Source organism: Condylura cristata, unplaced genomic scaffold (assembly GCF_000260355.1).
Source record: "Condylura cristata isolate star-nosed mole 26May11 unplaced genomic scaffold, ConCri1.0 scaffold00012, whole genome shotgun sequence".
Taxonomy (NCBI): Eukaryota; Metazoa; Chordata; class Mammalia; order Eulipotyphla; family Talpidae; genus Condylura; species Condylura cristata.
In genome coordinates this window covers 16,144,511-16,161,310 of record NW_004567113.1, presented here as the reverse complement: position 1 = coordinate 16,161,310, position 16,800 = coordinate 16,144,511, and the positions used below count along the sequence as shown (strand labels likewise).

Below are 16,800 nucleotides of genomic sequence, written 5' to 3'. Positions count from 1 at the left end.
GCAATTTTTTTTAAAAAAGTATTTCACATGATCCATTTTCCAGCATCTTGGTGTCTCTGTTTGCTTTTACAATATGTAAAATTATATAAGAATTGCAATTAATGATTTGCATTGTTTTCAAGTAGATAGTGCATTCAGAAAGCCAGGAATAACATAGCTGTGCACAGAAATTTGAAAGTGAAGCTTTTTATTGCCAATTGCCTATTCATGGATTATATTTACTTACAAGTGTTAACAAAAGGTGTAAAACAATGAAAAGATGCATTTCTTTTCAGTGTTCATAGTTTTACTGCTTGCATCTACTACATATGACTAAGAATTTTTGATAACAATAGCCATACCAAAACTGCTTGACTTGTGATTAATAAGTATTTGATAGACTTTTTATTTCACTAATTCCTTCAAAGGTAATTATTGCCTAGTACATGTACTGTCTACTGTCTACCTAAAGCTCAGTTTAACTAGTTATTTGGGGTTATTACTTGTAGACTTCTCTTTTTAAGAATAGCAGATTCAGTTGTTTGGAATTTTTCCTTAAATTTAGTTTCTGTTTACCTTTCCAATAGAAAAGTAATAAGGTAGGTTAAGGTGAATGAGAGACGTAATTTCCAGTTATGCATCTATGAGTTGAAAAGAACTTTGAGAACATTTAGAAAAGGAGAAGCACAACTAATGAGATTACTGAATAGTTAGACCAGTGTACAGAGGTTGACTTCCTCAACTTTCAGTTCTCAGCTGTAAAGTGGTTAAGGAAGTATGTTTTAGGAATTAAGAACAGTGCGTCTGGAGTGAAAGGGCCTGAATATGCTCTGTCACTTACTTGGTACAGAATATTGGGTAGCTTCATTTATCTCAATTTTACTCTGATTATATTAATGATAACCTCAGTGTTATTTTGAAAATTATATGAATAATGAAAAGGATATATGTATTTATTAGAAGAGATGGACTTTACTAATATACTTTAATAACTCTTACTACTATTGATGTCATTATTACAACTCTTCCTTAGCTAACATAATTTTTTATTTTCTGGGTTAGGGACAGACTATCTGCTGTCATATTCATTAGGATATACTTCCCCTACAGAGATTTCTTGGGATGCTTTGAAGCAAATCTTGGTTTTGTAGGTTAGTGATTTATTAATGGTTTACCATAAAATTATATCATATGCCAGAGTGTAATTTAAAGTTTGAGTACTAGTATTATTTTTCTCTTCTTTTCTCCTTATGCATTTATAGCGATTCATAGTGAATGGCAAGGAAAGCTTTGTTGGAAGTTTTTGGATTGTCTACTTATTGTTCCCTTTGTGATTCTGTAGCTTAGCTCTTAAGGCTCATGTATTGGGGTTAAACTTATTTTATGCCGCATTCTTGTAGGAAATCAAGAACTTGTTTGTTTCAATACACTTTAAAGCTTATTCTGGAGATTAAAGGAACACACAAAGATAGACAGAACATTTCAGCAGTTATCATGCACCATTCACCTAGCTTCAGTACCTGTTAACTTATGCCTACTGTTGATTCATCCTGTCCTCAACTTTGTATTATTTTTTTGCAGGTGGGGAGTGGGGAACAAAACTGGGACATTTTAATAAATTTTGGAAAAGACAACTCAAAATAAGATAGGATTTTTTCATGGAGATTATCAGTGATTGGTTCTGGGATACTACTTGGTGAGATGTAGAGAGAGGGCTTTCTTCATTAACTTCTGCAGTCAGTACCAGGGCATGCATGCACGTGTACACACACACACACACACACACACACACACACACACACACACACACACACCCCCCACATATATATCTTTCTAATGCTTTATCTTACATTAATACATGAAAGCAAATGCAGTCTATGAATAGACAATTGGCAGTTAGAGGCTTCATTTTCAAAAATTATGATCATAACTAGACTATTCCTGGTTTCTGAATGCAGGATGAAAATATGTAATTACATATGTAGTGTACATATGTAATGTTAATTATTTATTACATGTTTTTATGTAATTTTACATATTGTGAAAACAAACAGATTTCAAAATAAGATAATGGAAAACAGGTCATATGTAACAGTTAAAGGATAAAATTGCAAAAAAATCCAGATGTTTTCTATACATACGTAACATGTAAGTTTCTATACTCATCTCCATAGGTTAACAGTAAAAATAATATGCTAATGTTTAAAGTATGTATGGTTAGAAAATTAGAATGGATTTTCTAATTGAAATTGAAAGTTTGTGGGAGAGAAAAATTATGTATCATGGAAGGAAGAAAAAGTTCAATTAAGTTTTTATCTTCTGTCCAAAATAGTTTTCTATTAAATTAGCTTAGTTGTTAGATTAGGGATGCTGGTTTAGCTTTTTTGTAGGCACAGGCATAAATGCATCATTTTGTGTAACTTGACTGGGAACTATTTTATTTTTTAATTTGAGTCCTTAATTATTCCTTATTTTGACTTGTCATTATAATAGCAACAGCTCCTTTAGCTGCATTTTTCTGTTATAATATGCAGAGGATGGTATATTTTCTGTGTACTATTAGTATAAAGATAATTCATTACCTGACAGAAGTTTTAAAGTCAAATATGTTATAGAAGTTGGAAATATAGTATTATATTGCTTTAATTATTAACCTCAAATCTGAGGCTATTTTGTGCCCTCATGCTCTGTTCGTGGTCTTTTTATGTTCATAGGAAGACAGTCTTTCATTTCTATGGATAAGTCAACTTCACTTTGTACAATTGAATCAGGTTCCTTGAAACTGTTCTGATTTTATGTTGAGTAAACAAGGGTGTAGTCAGCTTTTTTTTTTTTCTTCATTTTGATCAGCTATTGGATGAACTGGACACATACATTCCTGCCTACGCCTTTCCCTCAAGAGTTTATTTTTGTAGATTACTCAGTAAGAGTTAATAAAAAAACTTTGATTTGAATTTTAACTATTGTCAGAGAAAATGACTTTGGACCAACTATTTAAAATATGAAGGTTTTTTTTTTTTTTTTGATGGCTATGTTTTACTGGTTAGCCTGATTAGAGCTGGTACTTCTGCACTCCAGATTACATCATTCAGTAATCTAGGAATACATTTTGCATTTTACATTTAAATAAGAGATTATTTAAACTAAATGCTTAAAGATACCTCACTACCTCACTAATTTTTTCTTTTCTTTCTTTTTTTTAATGTCTCATGATACCTATTAGTAGCAAGACTCAGATATTCAGGAAAGGAATGTTCTAACTGTGGGCTTTTTTTTTTTTTAAAGATTTATTTATTTATTCATACAGAACTGGGGTACAGGCCAGAGATGCTGAGGGTGAGAGGATTCACCAGAGACAGAGCGGGGAGCAGAACAGGCAGATCAACGAAGTACACTGCTGAGGGGAGCAGCGGGCGGGTCAAGAGAGGTCTGCTGCTCCATGTGGATCTCCTCGGGACAGGCGGGAATCGAACTCACGTGGAAGTGGCTTAAGCTTCTTAGTGCTGTGCTTTAACCTACTGCGCCACCAGGGAGGCCCGGGCTTTAATTTCTTAAACTTAAAATTTTGAACCAAATCAAAGATCGGGCACAGGAGATAGTCAGATAAATCTGTCCACTTTGGTGTTGATAAAGCAGATTGTAGCACAATATTTAGATCTGAAGTTAAAGGGACCTGTTAATTTAATTTCAGCCCCCAAGTTTACTCCCACCCTGTCTTAGGTATACTGGAAAGTAATTGATCTATCTATTAGAAAAACTGATTTCCCTTTGAGAGAAATGAGTTATAGTAGTTCATAAAAGAGGTCAGTAGTACACAGGTGTTCAAACTATTTTGACTGACCTTTAGTTAAAAATGCATTATAGGACTCTCCCGGGGGGTGCAGTAGGTTAAAACACAGCATTATGAAGCTCTCTAAAGCCACTGCAGCATGAGTTCAATTCCTGGTCAGGGAGCTGACCCACCTGGTGTCACAGACTGCTCCTGACCTCCTGCTGCTACCCTCAGCAGTATATTTCATTAGATCTGCTGTTCTGTTCCCCACCCTGCACCTCTGGCCTGTACCCCAGTTCTGTAAGCATAAATAAATAAATCTTTAAAAAAATGCATTATAGTATTACCTGGTACATATACAAACACACACACAAAACAAATTTCATGAACAGTGAATGCTACTCATGACTTTTTAAGTTGATTTTATGTCACATAAATGGTATCAGTACAATTAGACAACTAAACTGGTATAACAAAAGTTGAACCACATGGAAAACATGAGCAAGTGCTATTAGAGCTCCTTTCAGTTGCTTATGATAACAGTTCACAAGCAATTCTGCTCCTAGCCGGATTTAACCTAATCATTAGGGGATATTGTGCAATGCTTAACTTGAGATGGAATAAAATATATAGATAATGGTTAGAAAACATGTTTAAATTTATTTCTCCTCAGTGCTTCTCTTTGACTCCAAATTAAAAGATGTATAGGATTGCCTGTAGGATCATCTGTTCCTCTCTAAATATTTAAAAAGCTTTCTTAGATTAAGTCAGATCAGGAAAGCATATTCTTGTACTGTATCATGGAATTTCTTGTACTGACCTGCATTTAGGTGATAGGTCACTGGTCCTCACTGAACGTGTTTAAGACATGGCCCTTTGTCACTCACAAGTTCCATATGTTATAGGCACCTCTTTGTAAGCCACGTTAGAAGGATGCAAAGGAGGGTTTACTTTTTGCTTTCAGTATCAGGAATAGCACTTGGCTTATTTTTGTGTGTCAAGAACACTGTGAGATTCATATTATGGGTCTTGTAGCCCGATTTGTGTTGATGTGTAGAAAGCAGAGAACTAAATTTTTGACTTTATAGGACTAATTTTTATGTATAGGACCACGTCATATGCAACTTGGAAATTTGGTTTTTAAACGATTTCATTTATTTATTTATACAGAATTGGGGTACAACCCAGAGGTGCAGGGGTGGTGAGAGGATTCACTAGAGACAGACTGGGGAGCAGAACAGGCAGATTAACAAAGTACACTGCTGAGGGGAGCAATGGGTGCGTCAGGAGAGGTCTGCCACGCTGTGTGGATCACCTCTGGGGCTAGGGATCGAACTCACATTGGAGGGCTGTGACTTGCTTGCAGTGCTTGCTTTAATCCATTGTGCCACCAGGGAGGGCCTATCAATGGAATTTCGGCATTGGCATTAGCTTTCCTTCTGCCCACCTCTGCCTGTTGCAGGTGCATATGTCTAAACATCATTATCCTTGAATTTTTTAAAAGTTTCTTTTTTGTGTGTCTCAGCCATTTACTTTTCTCTTATCCTAATTTTCTCATAGATTTAAGAAAATCTTAGTTTGAGCTGTTATTAAATTTTTTTTTAAGATTCATTTATTTGTGCATATAGAACTGGGGTACAGGCCAGAGGCTCAGGGGCGGTGAGAGGCTTTACCAGAGACAGAGTGGGGAGCAGAACAGGCAGATCGACGAAGTACACTGCTGAGGGGAGCAGCGGGTGGGTCAGGAGAGGTCTGTCACACCATGTGGTCACCTCTGGAGCAGGCGGGAATCGAACTCATGCAAAGTGGCTTTAGCTTCTTAGTGCTGTGTTTTAACCCACTGTGCCACCAGGGAGGGCCAGAACTGTTAATAATTTCAATAGTTACCTATGTTGACTTGTGAATTTATATATATTTTTTCCTATATAATGAAATTTACTTCAGTAAAATAGAGGTGTTATTTCAATATACAAATAAGTCAAACAGCTGGTCACTATGAGTTTAGATCAGTATGCTTAAAATAGTAAAGGAATAACTGAATTTACACCCTCCTGTATGCTCCAAGCTATCCTTCAGAAATAATCTCCCTTTATACTAAAGGTACAACTTACAATCTAAAATTACCAATGTTTTGTCTAGAGCACTACATATCATTGTTTAGAAATTTTCTTTTTTAGATATAACAGTTTATTTTTACATAATTTTGTGTATTTTTCCATCTTAGTTGCAATCCCTTTGGGCTTTCCATCACCATATCACCCATGTGCCATCACCATAATCCAGTGCATTTCCCTTCCTTCACTGTTTTTGATCCCATTCCCCATTCTACCCCCACAAAATGTCTCTGGTGTATAGCTGTTAATCATTATCATTATTTTCTCACCTGTTCCATTATATTCCTACTATGAGAGAAACCATCCAGTATTTCTCTTTTTCTTTCTGGCTTATTTCAGTAAACATGATGTTTTCCAGTTCTGTCCATGTTGCTGCAAAAGACATGTGAACTTATATTTATAGTGTACTACTGTTAAAGTTAGATTTTGAAAGCCAAATAAACTTCTGTTTGAGTAGAAGAAATAAAGAATCGTAAGTTTGTGAATTTTATTTAAAAACTTATTATCCATAGAAGACTGAGATATAGGCCAGAGGTATTGTGGGTGAGAGGATTCACCAGAGATACATAATTGGGAGCAGAACAGTTTGATCTACAGAAATACACTGCTGAGGGGAGGCAGCAGGTCATATTAGAGAGGCCTGATGTACCGTAGAGTCAGCTCCTTGGCTGGGGAGATCGAATTCAGGTTGAAGTGGTGATAGCAGGAGAGTGCTGAGACTTAGTGCCAACACACCTAGGAGTCCCAAGTTTGTGAATTTGATGTCTTTTGTGCACTGTTTTATAAAAGCACATGAGTAGAATTTACCATAAAAGTATCTTAAATTTGTCTCAGTTTCATGTACTGTTGTCACTTAAAACATTTAAATATGTTTTTGTTTATCAAGATAGAGTATGATTTTGGATTTTAAATAACCTTTCTAGATTCCTCAGATCTTTTCTGGAATAAGGTTGAATATAGATAAATTTTAGAATTGAATGCCTTTAATTTTTTCTATCTAACAATATGAATAAAATAACTAAAATAAGTCTAAGAAGTTATAAATGCTAGCTAGCCTTTTTAAGTACATAAATTAAATGCTTCCTTTTTAAGAACTCTCAAGTAATTTTTGGTTAAATCTATTATGCTGTTAGAAGTGTATTGCACTCTGTTCAAATATTACTTAAACTTGAAAGTTTAATTAATTTTAATTTGGTCATTATATACTTTGGTCTCATTAAACATAATTGATTGGTTTTGGAATATTGTCTAATTCTGTAAAAGTTTACATTCCAAATAGGTTTGAAAATGATTTGAACATTATAGGGACTTAAGAGTTAGAGTGAATCAGAGTTAAAACCTGAAGTTGCCTTAACAGAACATCAAATTTTCAATTACAGATTTGGATGTAAATGTCATCTTTCTTGTAAAATTCTAAATTACAAGAGACTCAGGAAGTAAGAAAAATGTTAGTGGTAATTTTGGTCATTTACAATTTAAGCATTTCAGTCAATGCTGCTCAATGCTGGTGTGAAATCTCCTTAAAATAATAACAAAACATAAAATTCTGCTCATAGTTCTAAATATGACATGGATAGTATGTGGCAATACAGAACTGCCACGAGTATTGTTAGCATCAGCATGAGAAAAGGCGTTTTTGGGAAACTAGTGTAAACCTTGTACGATTAGTTAAATACTAATGCACATATTCGGTCTTCTCTTAGTGATTCAGGGTCACTTATAAATTAGTACAAGTATTTTAGATAGCAGTGGAAATAAGGATTCCCCGTGTGCCCCCCCTGTCCCGTGCACACAATCTTGGAATTTTTAAAAATAATGCCTCATTGTTTTCTAAACCCATTTTTTGTTTTGTATCACTTTCTTAGTGGAATATTTGTATTTGCAGTCATAATTTCTGCTGTAGTGCTGTTCTGTGACAGATTTGCTTTTAACTTAGGATAATGCTTTATGTGTAAACTGGCAATATAGTTTCTGTTAACAATATTAGCACAGTTCCTAGAATTTAGTGGTCTTAGAGTGAAAGTTTTATATATATATATATATATATTTATATATGCAAATATAACACATACACATCCCTTTTAAGTTGCCCTTAAATAGCTTTGGTGTTCATTGAAACTTAACATTTCAACTATTCTTGTAGGATTTATGCTTGAACCAGATCCAGATCATAGACCTGATATATTTCAAGTATCCTATTTTGCATTTAAATTTGCCAAAAAGGATTGCCCAGTCTCTAATATCAATGTAAGTAATTTTTCAATTGTTAATTAATATAGAATTAATATTCTGTTATATCCTATGCAGGTACTTGTTTCATAAACATGGTCTAGTAGTGTGATTGCGATCAGCATTTTTGATATTAAACCACCGTTGACAAATGCACTACAGTGTCCTGAGCAGCTACAGTAGACACAAGGTCATTGCCTGACATTTTGTATATTGTAGGAAAAACAGATCTTCTGCTTTTATTTTCTTGTATCTTATAAAGTATTCTGCATTATATAGAAATGACTCTTTATTCATATGCTTGATACATGCTACTTTTTCCAAAGAAACAGTGATAACTGTTTTACACAGCACAAACTACTGTAAGTTATTTGGGTCTAACTGTTAAAACAGACTGTTAGAGTTTTCAAGGCATGCGTGTCTAGGGATGTCATGTATTATTGAGTCACTAAGTACTCTGTAAAATGTGAAAGTTTAGTCAACTTTGGTGTAATGAGCATTGGTATTAATGAAGAGATTTGGGTTCAACTCTTAGTCATTGACTTTATATAATTTGGGAATTTACTTAATGTCCTTTTTTTCCTGTAAAAAAAGAGATAGTAATTATAAGGGTTACAATTAATAGATAGAAAACCCAGTTTTTAGTCCATGGGAAGCAGAGTTGGTTATAAAGATAAAATATAAAGGTAAAGAAATTAAATTAAAAAGATATTAAAAATAAAGAAATTAAGCGCCTTTCCTTCTTAGTTTTTGGAAGCTCTTGCTATGTCAGTGTTACATGTTATCTGTTGAAACTGAAAGTCATGCAGTTCTGACATTTGACTAGATTTTTAGCTTTTGACATTGACATTTGACTAGATTTTTAGCTTTTCATTCAACAGACATTTGTTGAGTACTACTGTAAGGCAAATATAATATAAAGAATAGACACATCAGTGTACCCTTCTATTTTTGCTTTCATTACTTTCTTTTATCATGTAAGTTACCTGCATTACGAAGAAAAAACATGAGTAAACTCATGATTAGTGTGGGTTTCATTCTAAAATGTGAAATAGTCAATATTTTACAAGTGTAATTTTTCTCTTTATCCAAGACTGACCTACTTGTAAAGTGGTTATAATATTGTTCTGCTTATTTTCTGAGTATTACTGTGGATGAATATGAAAATGACATTTGTGTAAAATGCAATGATATTTGCATATTAGATCTGGCAAGCATAGTGTGAAAATTTTATAGATATTAGAGCTGAAACTAGTGGTTCCTTACAGACAGTACTTTTCAAGTTTAATAATATAGTCATAGTATTTATTTTATACATCATTCTGCAATTAAAATAAAATGAAAAATTTTATTTTTTCTTTCAAGAATTCTTCCATTCCTTCAGCTCTTCCTGAACCTATGACCGCTAGTGAAGCAGCTGCTAGGAAAAGCCAAATGAAAACCAGGTAGGTAAATCTATGCTGAAATTTGAAGAGGCATTTAAAAAGAGGTTAAGTTCTCAATAGTTTTCTTTTTTTAAGATTTATTTATTTATGCATATAGAACTGGGGTACAGGCCAGAGGTGTGGGGGTAAGAGGATTAACCAGAGACAGAGTGGGGAGCAGAACAGACAGAATTGATGAACACTGCTGAGGGGAACAGCGGGCAGGTCAGGAGAGGTTTGCTGCACTGTGTGGATCACCTCCTGTGGCAGGGATCAAACTTATGCTGAAGTAGTAGCTTTAGCTTCTCAACGCTGTGCTTTAACCTCCTGTGCCACCAGGGAGGGCCTAGTTCTCACTTTTAATCCTACCAAACATCATCAAAATATGTTAATTGTCATATGTTGTATAGAGTTGCAATAGCAAGTAAAAAGGTTTTTTTTTAATTAAGTAATGGTTTGATATTGGTCCCACTTGAACTTTTTGTTCATCAATGAAGAAGTCATTGTGTAACATTGGTGATGTTATATTGGGTCTTTATTAGGGAGGATTTTTAGTCATCTAATTGCTCTAATTTACAAAATTTTATGTTTTCATTTTATCACTAGTATAATTTATTTTTTTAATTTATAGAAGAAAAATATTGCTCTTAGGTAACTATTTTAGAGATTTCTACATTCATTAACTTATGTTTTCTCGTACACATTTAGGTTATATATTAATGTGTGAAATTTAAGACTAGTAATCAAAAATCATAATATTTTAAATTAGTATTCTAATAGTTATTTACTACTTTAATATTTGACTATGCACCATGTAGCTGAGAACCTGAATCTATGATTGACTTATTTATTTTAAGATTTATTTTATGTATTTATTCATAGAAGTGCTGGGGTATAGGCCAGGGGTGTATGTATGTGTATTCACCAGAAAAAGAGAGGGGAGCAGAATAGGCAGATTGAGGGGAGCAACGGGCGAGACAGGAGATTCTGCCATGCCATGTGGGTCAGCTCCCTGGCTGGGGATTGAACTTAGCCACACTTGTTGTCCATAGCTTTATAGTGCTGGGACTTCAACCTCTTTTGTATTATCATGCAAAAATACACAGCTATTTTTTGTATTATCATACAGTTATATTGCATATCTTTTGTATTATCATACAGTATATTGCATTTGGAGAAATTTCTTGGTAGCTGCCTTTTTGTATTTTCACTTGAATTTTGTAATGCTCTCTGGACAAAAGAATTGACATCTAACTTGCATGAAACCAGCATGGCTAACAGTCTATCATTTATGACATAGCTATAGTTATTAATGCTGTTATAGCTGAGTGGTAATTATGCATTATTATAACACTTGTCTGTTGAATTTTATTGTGCTTTTAAAAATATTTTGTTATGATTAAAGTTAAAATAGCTGTGTATTTTTAAAATGTACCAACTAAACAAGAATGATGCTTGAATATAATTTGAAATTTTAGCTATATGGTGATAAGCAAATGAAATAACTAATACGAATTTACTTTTTATTGATAGCGTCATTGAAAAACTTGAAAAAAATTCTAATAAGAATTCTTATTTAGATTTATTGCATGTAAAAGGCTCATTTCTACAGTGAATGTGTGCTGAGAAATTTTGAGCTAATTTTATTATTTACATGTTTTCAAATTTTTTGCATATTAATCATCTGCCATGCTTTCAATATGTATGTGGTGCTTTTTGCTTCTTCAAAGCTTCCTTGTAGGTTTCCCAAATCTGAATTTGCTCTCGGAACTGTTAAACTTGTGAAACGTATGTCACATATCTAAAGATGATAAGGAATTACCAAAAAGGTTTATTTTTTTTAAATTAGTTTGAGATAACATTGGCTTACATCATTGTTCGTGGTTCAGAGAGTAGGTTCACACCTCCTCAGATGTGCATCACTACAGTCCTATCCACGCAGTGGCACCAGTGTCCCTTTTTCGTATACCAAAAGGCTTTCTCTCCACTGCGCACCCCTCCATGATCTCAACTCAGCTATCTGTCAGTTGGTTCTATCAGCTCCTTTGTTTTGTTTCTTGTATTCCACATATGAGTGAATAATCATATGGTATTTATCTTTTTTCCTCTGATTTAGCATAATCTTGTCTACTTAGCATTTCTCCCACCAATTTACTCCATTGTGTGCAAATGACAGTTCTTTTTTTTTTTGAAATCTATAGTTGAATAGTATTCCATTGTACTACATCTTCTTAATTCAGTCATTCTGTTGTTGGGTATTTAGATTGTTTCCATAACTTTACTGTTATAAATAGTGCTGCAATGAATATAAGAATGCATATATCTCTTCAAGTTAGTTTTTTTTTTCCTTGTCCCTTCTTTGGGTTAAAAGCCAAGAAATGGAATAACAGGATCATAGTCTATTTTTAATACTTTGAGAAACTTCCATGCTATTTTCCTTAGGGATTAAATCAGTCTGCATTACTACCAACAGTGCACTAAGGATTCCTTTGTCTTTATTCCCTTGCCAATATTTGTTGTTTCTGGTCTTTTTAATTTGGGCCATTTTCACAGATGAGTGAGGTGGTATCTCATTGTGGTTTTGATTTGTATGTTCTGCATGATAAGCAATGTGTTCATAAGCACTGAGTTTAAGAGAAGAGAGTTTCTGTGTTTCAGGAATATCAAGATCATTCAGGAGAGAAGGAAAGAAAAGGAAGGAAGTAGAGAAAGTAGTTCTGTTGGAACAGTTCAGATGAGACTGTGTAATGTTACGGGCAGCAATTTTTCAATCTTTCATTTGATCAAGTTTATGTCTTCTCTTTGCCTAATCTGACCAGGCATTTTCTTTCTGCTTTTTTCCGTTAGCTTTTTTTGTTTGTTTGTTTTTTTAAACTCTGTAATGAAATCATATAGATTTAAAGATATATTTTTTAATGCATACAGAACTGAGGTACAGGCCATTCGTGTAGGGGCCAGTGAGAGGATTTACCAGAGCTAGAATAGGGAGCAAAACAAGCAGATTGACAAAGTACTGAGAAGTGGGCGGATCAGGAGAGGAGGAGAGGTCTGCCATGCCATAAGGGTCACTCTATCCCGCCTACCCCCGCCTCCCAGGCTGGGGATCAACTGCTGCAGTGGCTGCAGATAGTTTTGGCTTTAACCTGTTGTGCCTCTAGGTCCTAAAATCTGCTGCCCTGTTTTCTAGCCATATTAGAATTAAAGTAGAATTATTCATATATGAAACTTGTCGTAGTATTAACTACATAATAAATAACTGAGCTCAATGCATTCTTGATATATCATTAAGATATATTTGATTCTGTGCGTAATCATCTATTGCCTTCTAGCCAATTTTCATATGATTTGTATTAATACCATCCCACCCATCAGTAACATAAATGTTATTTTTAGAGAATATACTATATATTTCTATATTATATGTTTCTATAATTTCTGAGCTCTTGTTTTAATTTCATCTGATTGAATTTTCATTATTCTACAGATAGTTGTTAACAGGGCTCCCTCTTGTGGTACACAAAGATAAAGGAAATAATTAGGGTCTTATGATTGTGGTAGACTCAGATATAAAGTTCATGATCATGTGAATGTAAAATTTGTAAGTGTCAAATCATTTGAAAATGTGCTATGGGAATTTGGTAAAGGGATTCTGTTGTAATTGTGTTGAAAATTAAATATTTGAAAAAATTAAAAAGTATTTGAATTTGAATTTATAAAAACAAAAGTTGATAAATATGTAATTAAAAGACTCTTTTTTACTTTTTTTTGAAAGAGAAAAAGATAATTTGTGTCTTCTCAGATTATCTTTAGTATCTTTTGCCACATTTATCAGTTGGCTCCCCTGTGTGTGGACTAAACTAAGTCCGAGTGGGAAAGTTTCATTCAGTTTCCACTCAGTGTTCTAAGCAAAGTTACAAATTCTAGAAGTTGAATCTAATCCAGCTATTAAGATTTTGACTTCTTTGGTTTTACATGCACTGGGATAGATAGAGTCTTTTCTTTTTTAGGCTTGGAGTTGTAACTAAGGGAGATTATTATTTGTCTTTTTATATTTATTTCTTTGTCTAATTCATTTTATCTGAAACTTTTATGTGTTTGTTTCCTTTAATCTTCAGTGGACATTTACTATTTGAGAATGAGACTTAGGAAGAATCCAAGAGAACGAAAATGATCATCAATAATAATTAAACCATGTCTGTTGAAACAAATGCTTTATAGAACAGACAATAAATTAGAAATAATCCCATTGTTTAGAATGAAATATATTTTTCTGTTGTAGAATAACAGATACCATTGGACCAACAGAAACCTCAATTGCACCAAGACAAAGACCAAAGGCTAACTCCACTACTGCCACTCCCAGTGTGCTGAGCATTCAGAATTCAGCAACACCTGTTAAAGTCCCTGTTCCTGGCGAATTTGGGAACCACAGATCTAAAGGTAATACAGCCCTGTCAAACTTGTTACTTTCATAGTGGTTTAAATAAATCCTTTATGGCTTGATTTCCTAGAAGTATAAATTACTGACACACTTAATACTATGAAGCAAATAATAATGCTTTAAAAAATTTTCTTTTTATTTTAAACAAACTCAACCAGTTGTTTTCATAAATTTGTAGGCAAAGGTAAGTCACTGGTAGTTTAAAATATGGTATAAAAATTTACAATTTGTTTCTCCCTAGAGTCATCAGTTAGTTGGGTTTGAAGTTTATAACAAAGTTTCATGAGTATAGAATATTACCGAATTATTGAAAAGGATAAAGTTAAAACTCTAGCCTTTTAAAGTTATGTCTTTGTGCTAAAGATAGAACCTTGGCAAAAGAGTCTGTCTTGAACCGTGAGCCTTTACAGCATAGAAATTTGTCTCTTTATCTGATTTTGAGGAATTTTTCTAACTTAAAAATATTTCCTAAACATTATGCATAATAAATACCCCTGATGTTAGAGAGTGAACTACACTCTTTAAGATTCTGGAGGTACAACCTGAACAGTTTATCCCAAGAAAATCCTGTTATGTACTTTATAGCATAATCTATCTTGTTTTAAACGTTAAAATGTTTTCAGTTAGAAAACTAATTGAGCTTGCACTTTGAGTTTTGTGAACCTGAATTTGAATCCAATTTTCCCCATTTTTTGTGTTGTAACACTGCTAATACTAATCTTAGTTGTTGTTAGGACTAGATAACTGCTTAATATAGCTTGTCACATAACCTATTCTTATGAAATAGATTAGCTGTTAACGATTTTTATTACTATTCAGTGTATGTTCAAAGAAGGCAAGATTTTTATTACCTGACATGTTGCTAATCAATTATTGAATGGGAGGAATATTCCCTGAAAAAGAGAAAACGGGAATTTGAAGTCTTTTGTACCTAATCCCATTCTACCACTGCCTTGCTGTACTCTTCTCTCCTATAAAATAGGAATGACAACTACTTTTCCTGTTGTAAGGCGTAAATAACAAAGTAGAATCTAAGAAGCTTCTGTTTCATAGTTAACATTTAGTTAACATCTTTTTTCTACATTTTTGGGTTGGAGATTCTATTACTTGTCATTTACTAATACCCTCCATTCCCTCCAGTCAAAGACTACTAGGTACACACTTGTAGTTGAAATAATTGGATTTATTATTCTTATACTATGAGAATCTGTGATGAGAGTTTCTCAGGAAGGTGTTTGGAAAGACCTAAGAATTAAAGCTTGTTTTAGGAAAATTTTGGGAGATTTTTAGGAAATGGGGCTTGGAATTTGATTTGGATTAGTGGTGCTTGACATTTTTAAGTATCTTAATGTATTTTATCTAGAAGGATATATTAAGTAAAAAAGCCATAATAGATAGTTTAGTGATTTTTTTTGGATTTTTACAATGTTCTTGTTTTTGAGAGTATTTTGCTTGATTAAGGATTGATCTTGTCCTAACTCATTACTCACATTTATTTCATCTGATCTGATACTCTGAAATTGTTTATATTGAGCAGCAGAACACCAAGACCTGCTTGCTGTGTCAAGTCTGCTCTGTGTGTCAGTGGCAGTGTTTTTCTACTTTAATGCCCCAACTTATGTCAGAAAAATAATATTCTTCTCTCCTATGTGTATATCTTTTAACTTTTCTTCCCCCATCAGCACTATATGAAAGGTAACATACGAATGTTCACCCTCAAAACAAACTAGCCTGCAGTTTTGTGGGCATCCTCCCAATCCTTTTCTGTGTTCGTGCGTGTGCGTGCGCGTGCACACACACAGATACATAGACACACCTATGTATATGTATGCACACAAATGCCTGCAATTCATGTTGTGTTTAACATAACTAAACTTGTGCTATGTATTTCCCGACAAGTTGATTTTTTTAAATTTGATGTTATGCAAGGCCTTGCAAATTAGTACATCCAAAAATATTAATGTAGTTTTGAATAGGTATGTGACATTTCATAGTATCAGTATATCATAGCTAATGTCATTAGGTTATTAACAGTATTTACTATTATTGTGTTGTGGTGGTCATCCTTACCACACAGTCTGGGCTTACATTATTTGAAGAAAATATTAAGAAATGTACTCATGTAAAGTATGTCATATAATTTCATCCTAAAAAGACTGAAAAGCTACACTGCCATCATCAGTGTAAGTTCCCTTTCATTCTTGTATCTGTCAACCCTTCATAGTATTGGTTTAAAAAAATTTTAATTGATAGGTGAGGCATTTTGGTTTCTATTTTAATATCTTTGACTAAGTAGTATGGTTTCATGTGTTTACACCATTTTTGTTTGTGAGTTATCTATTGCAATTTTATGAATGTCTTTTTATTTCTTTGATGGTTTATTTGTATGCATCTGAATATTAGCTTGACAGGTTGTAACTATTTTCTTCCAGTATATCATTTATCTTTAACTTTATGAATTTACTTCTCTGAGCCTTAGTTTTGTATTGCATACTAGGGAATGATGAGTATTTAGTGATGCACTGGGATGCATTATTTTCATGGAAGGTTTTTGTGATGTTACTTAAGAGTTCTCTGATGATCTTATATCCTTGGCTTGAGAACTAAGGATCTCAATTCTGCTTGACGACACAAAATAAAAGTCAGTTTTTGATGTCACGAGTGAGCCTTATGAGCTATACCATTGATTTGTGGTTGGCTTCCTCTTTAGCCATGAGTTTACTCTTGTAAATCTCAGGGCTCTAAAGGATGAATATATAGCTAAGGAATTTAACTTTTACTACTCTGCCTACTGTTAAGAAAAAACCTTAATAAGGCTAATGGTTGTTACATGTATACAGT

General features: G+C 33.5%; 1 protein-coding gene across 1 annotated transcript in view; it reads left to right on the top strand.

Annotated features, from left to right (window-relative positions):
• Positions 1-16,800, top strand: part of BMP2K (BMP2 inducible kinase) — a 110,945-nt gene that overhangs the window by 62,283 nt on the left and 31,862 nt on the right. Inside the window, exons 8-10 of the mRNA XM_004681190.2 lie at positions 8,009-8,112; positions 9,460-9,539; positions 13,798-13,958. Coding sequence (XP_004681247.1) covers positions 8,009-8,112; positions 9,460-9,539; positions 13,798-13,958 — 345 coding nt within the window. The remainder of the gene's footprint in view (positions 1-8,008; positions 8,113-9,459; positions 9,540-13,797; positions 13,959-16,800) is intronic.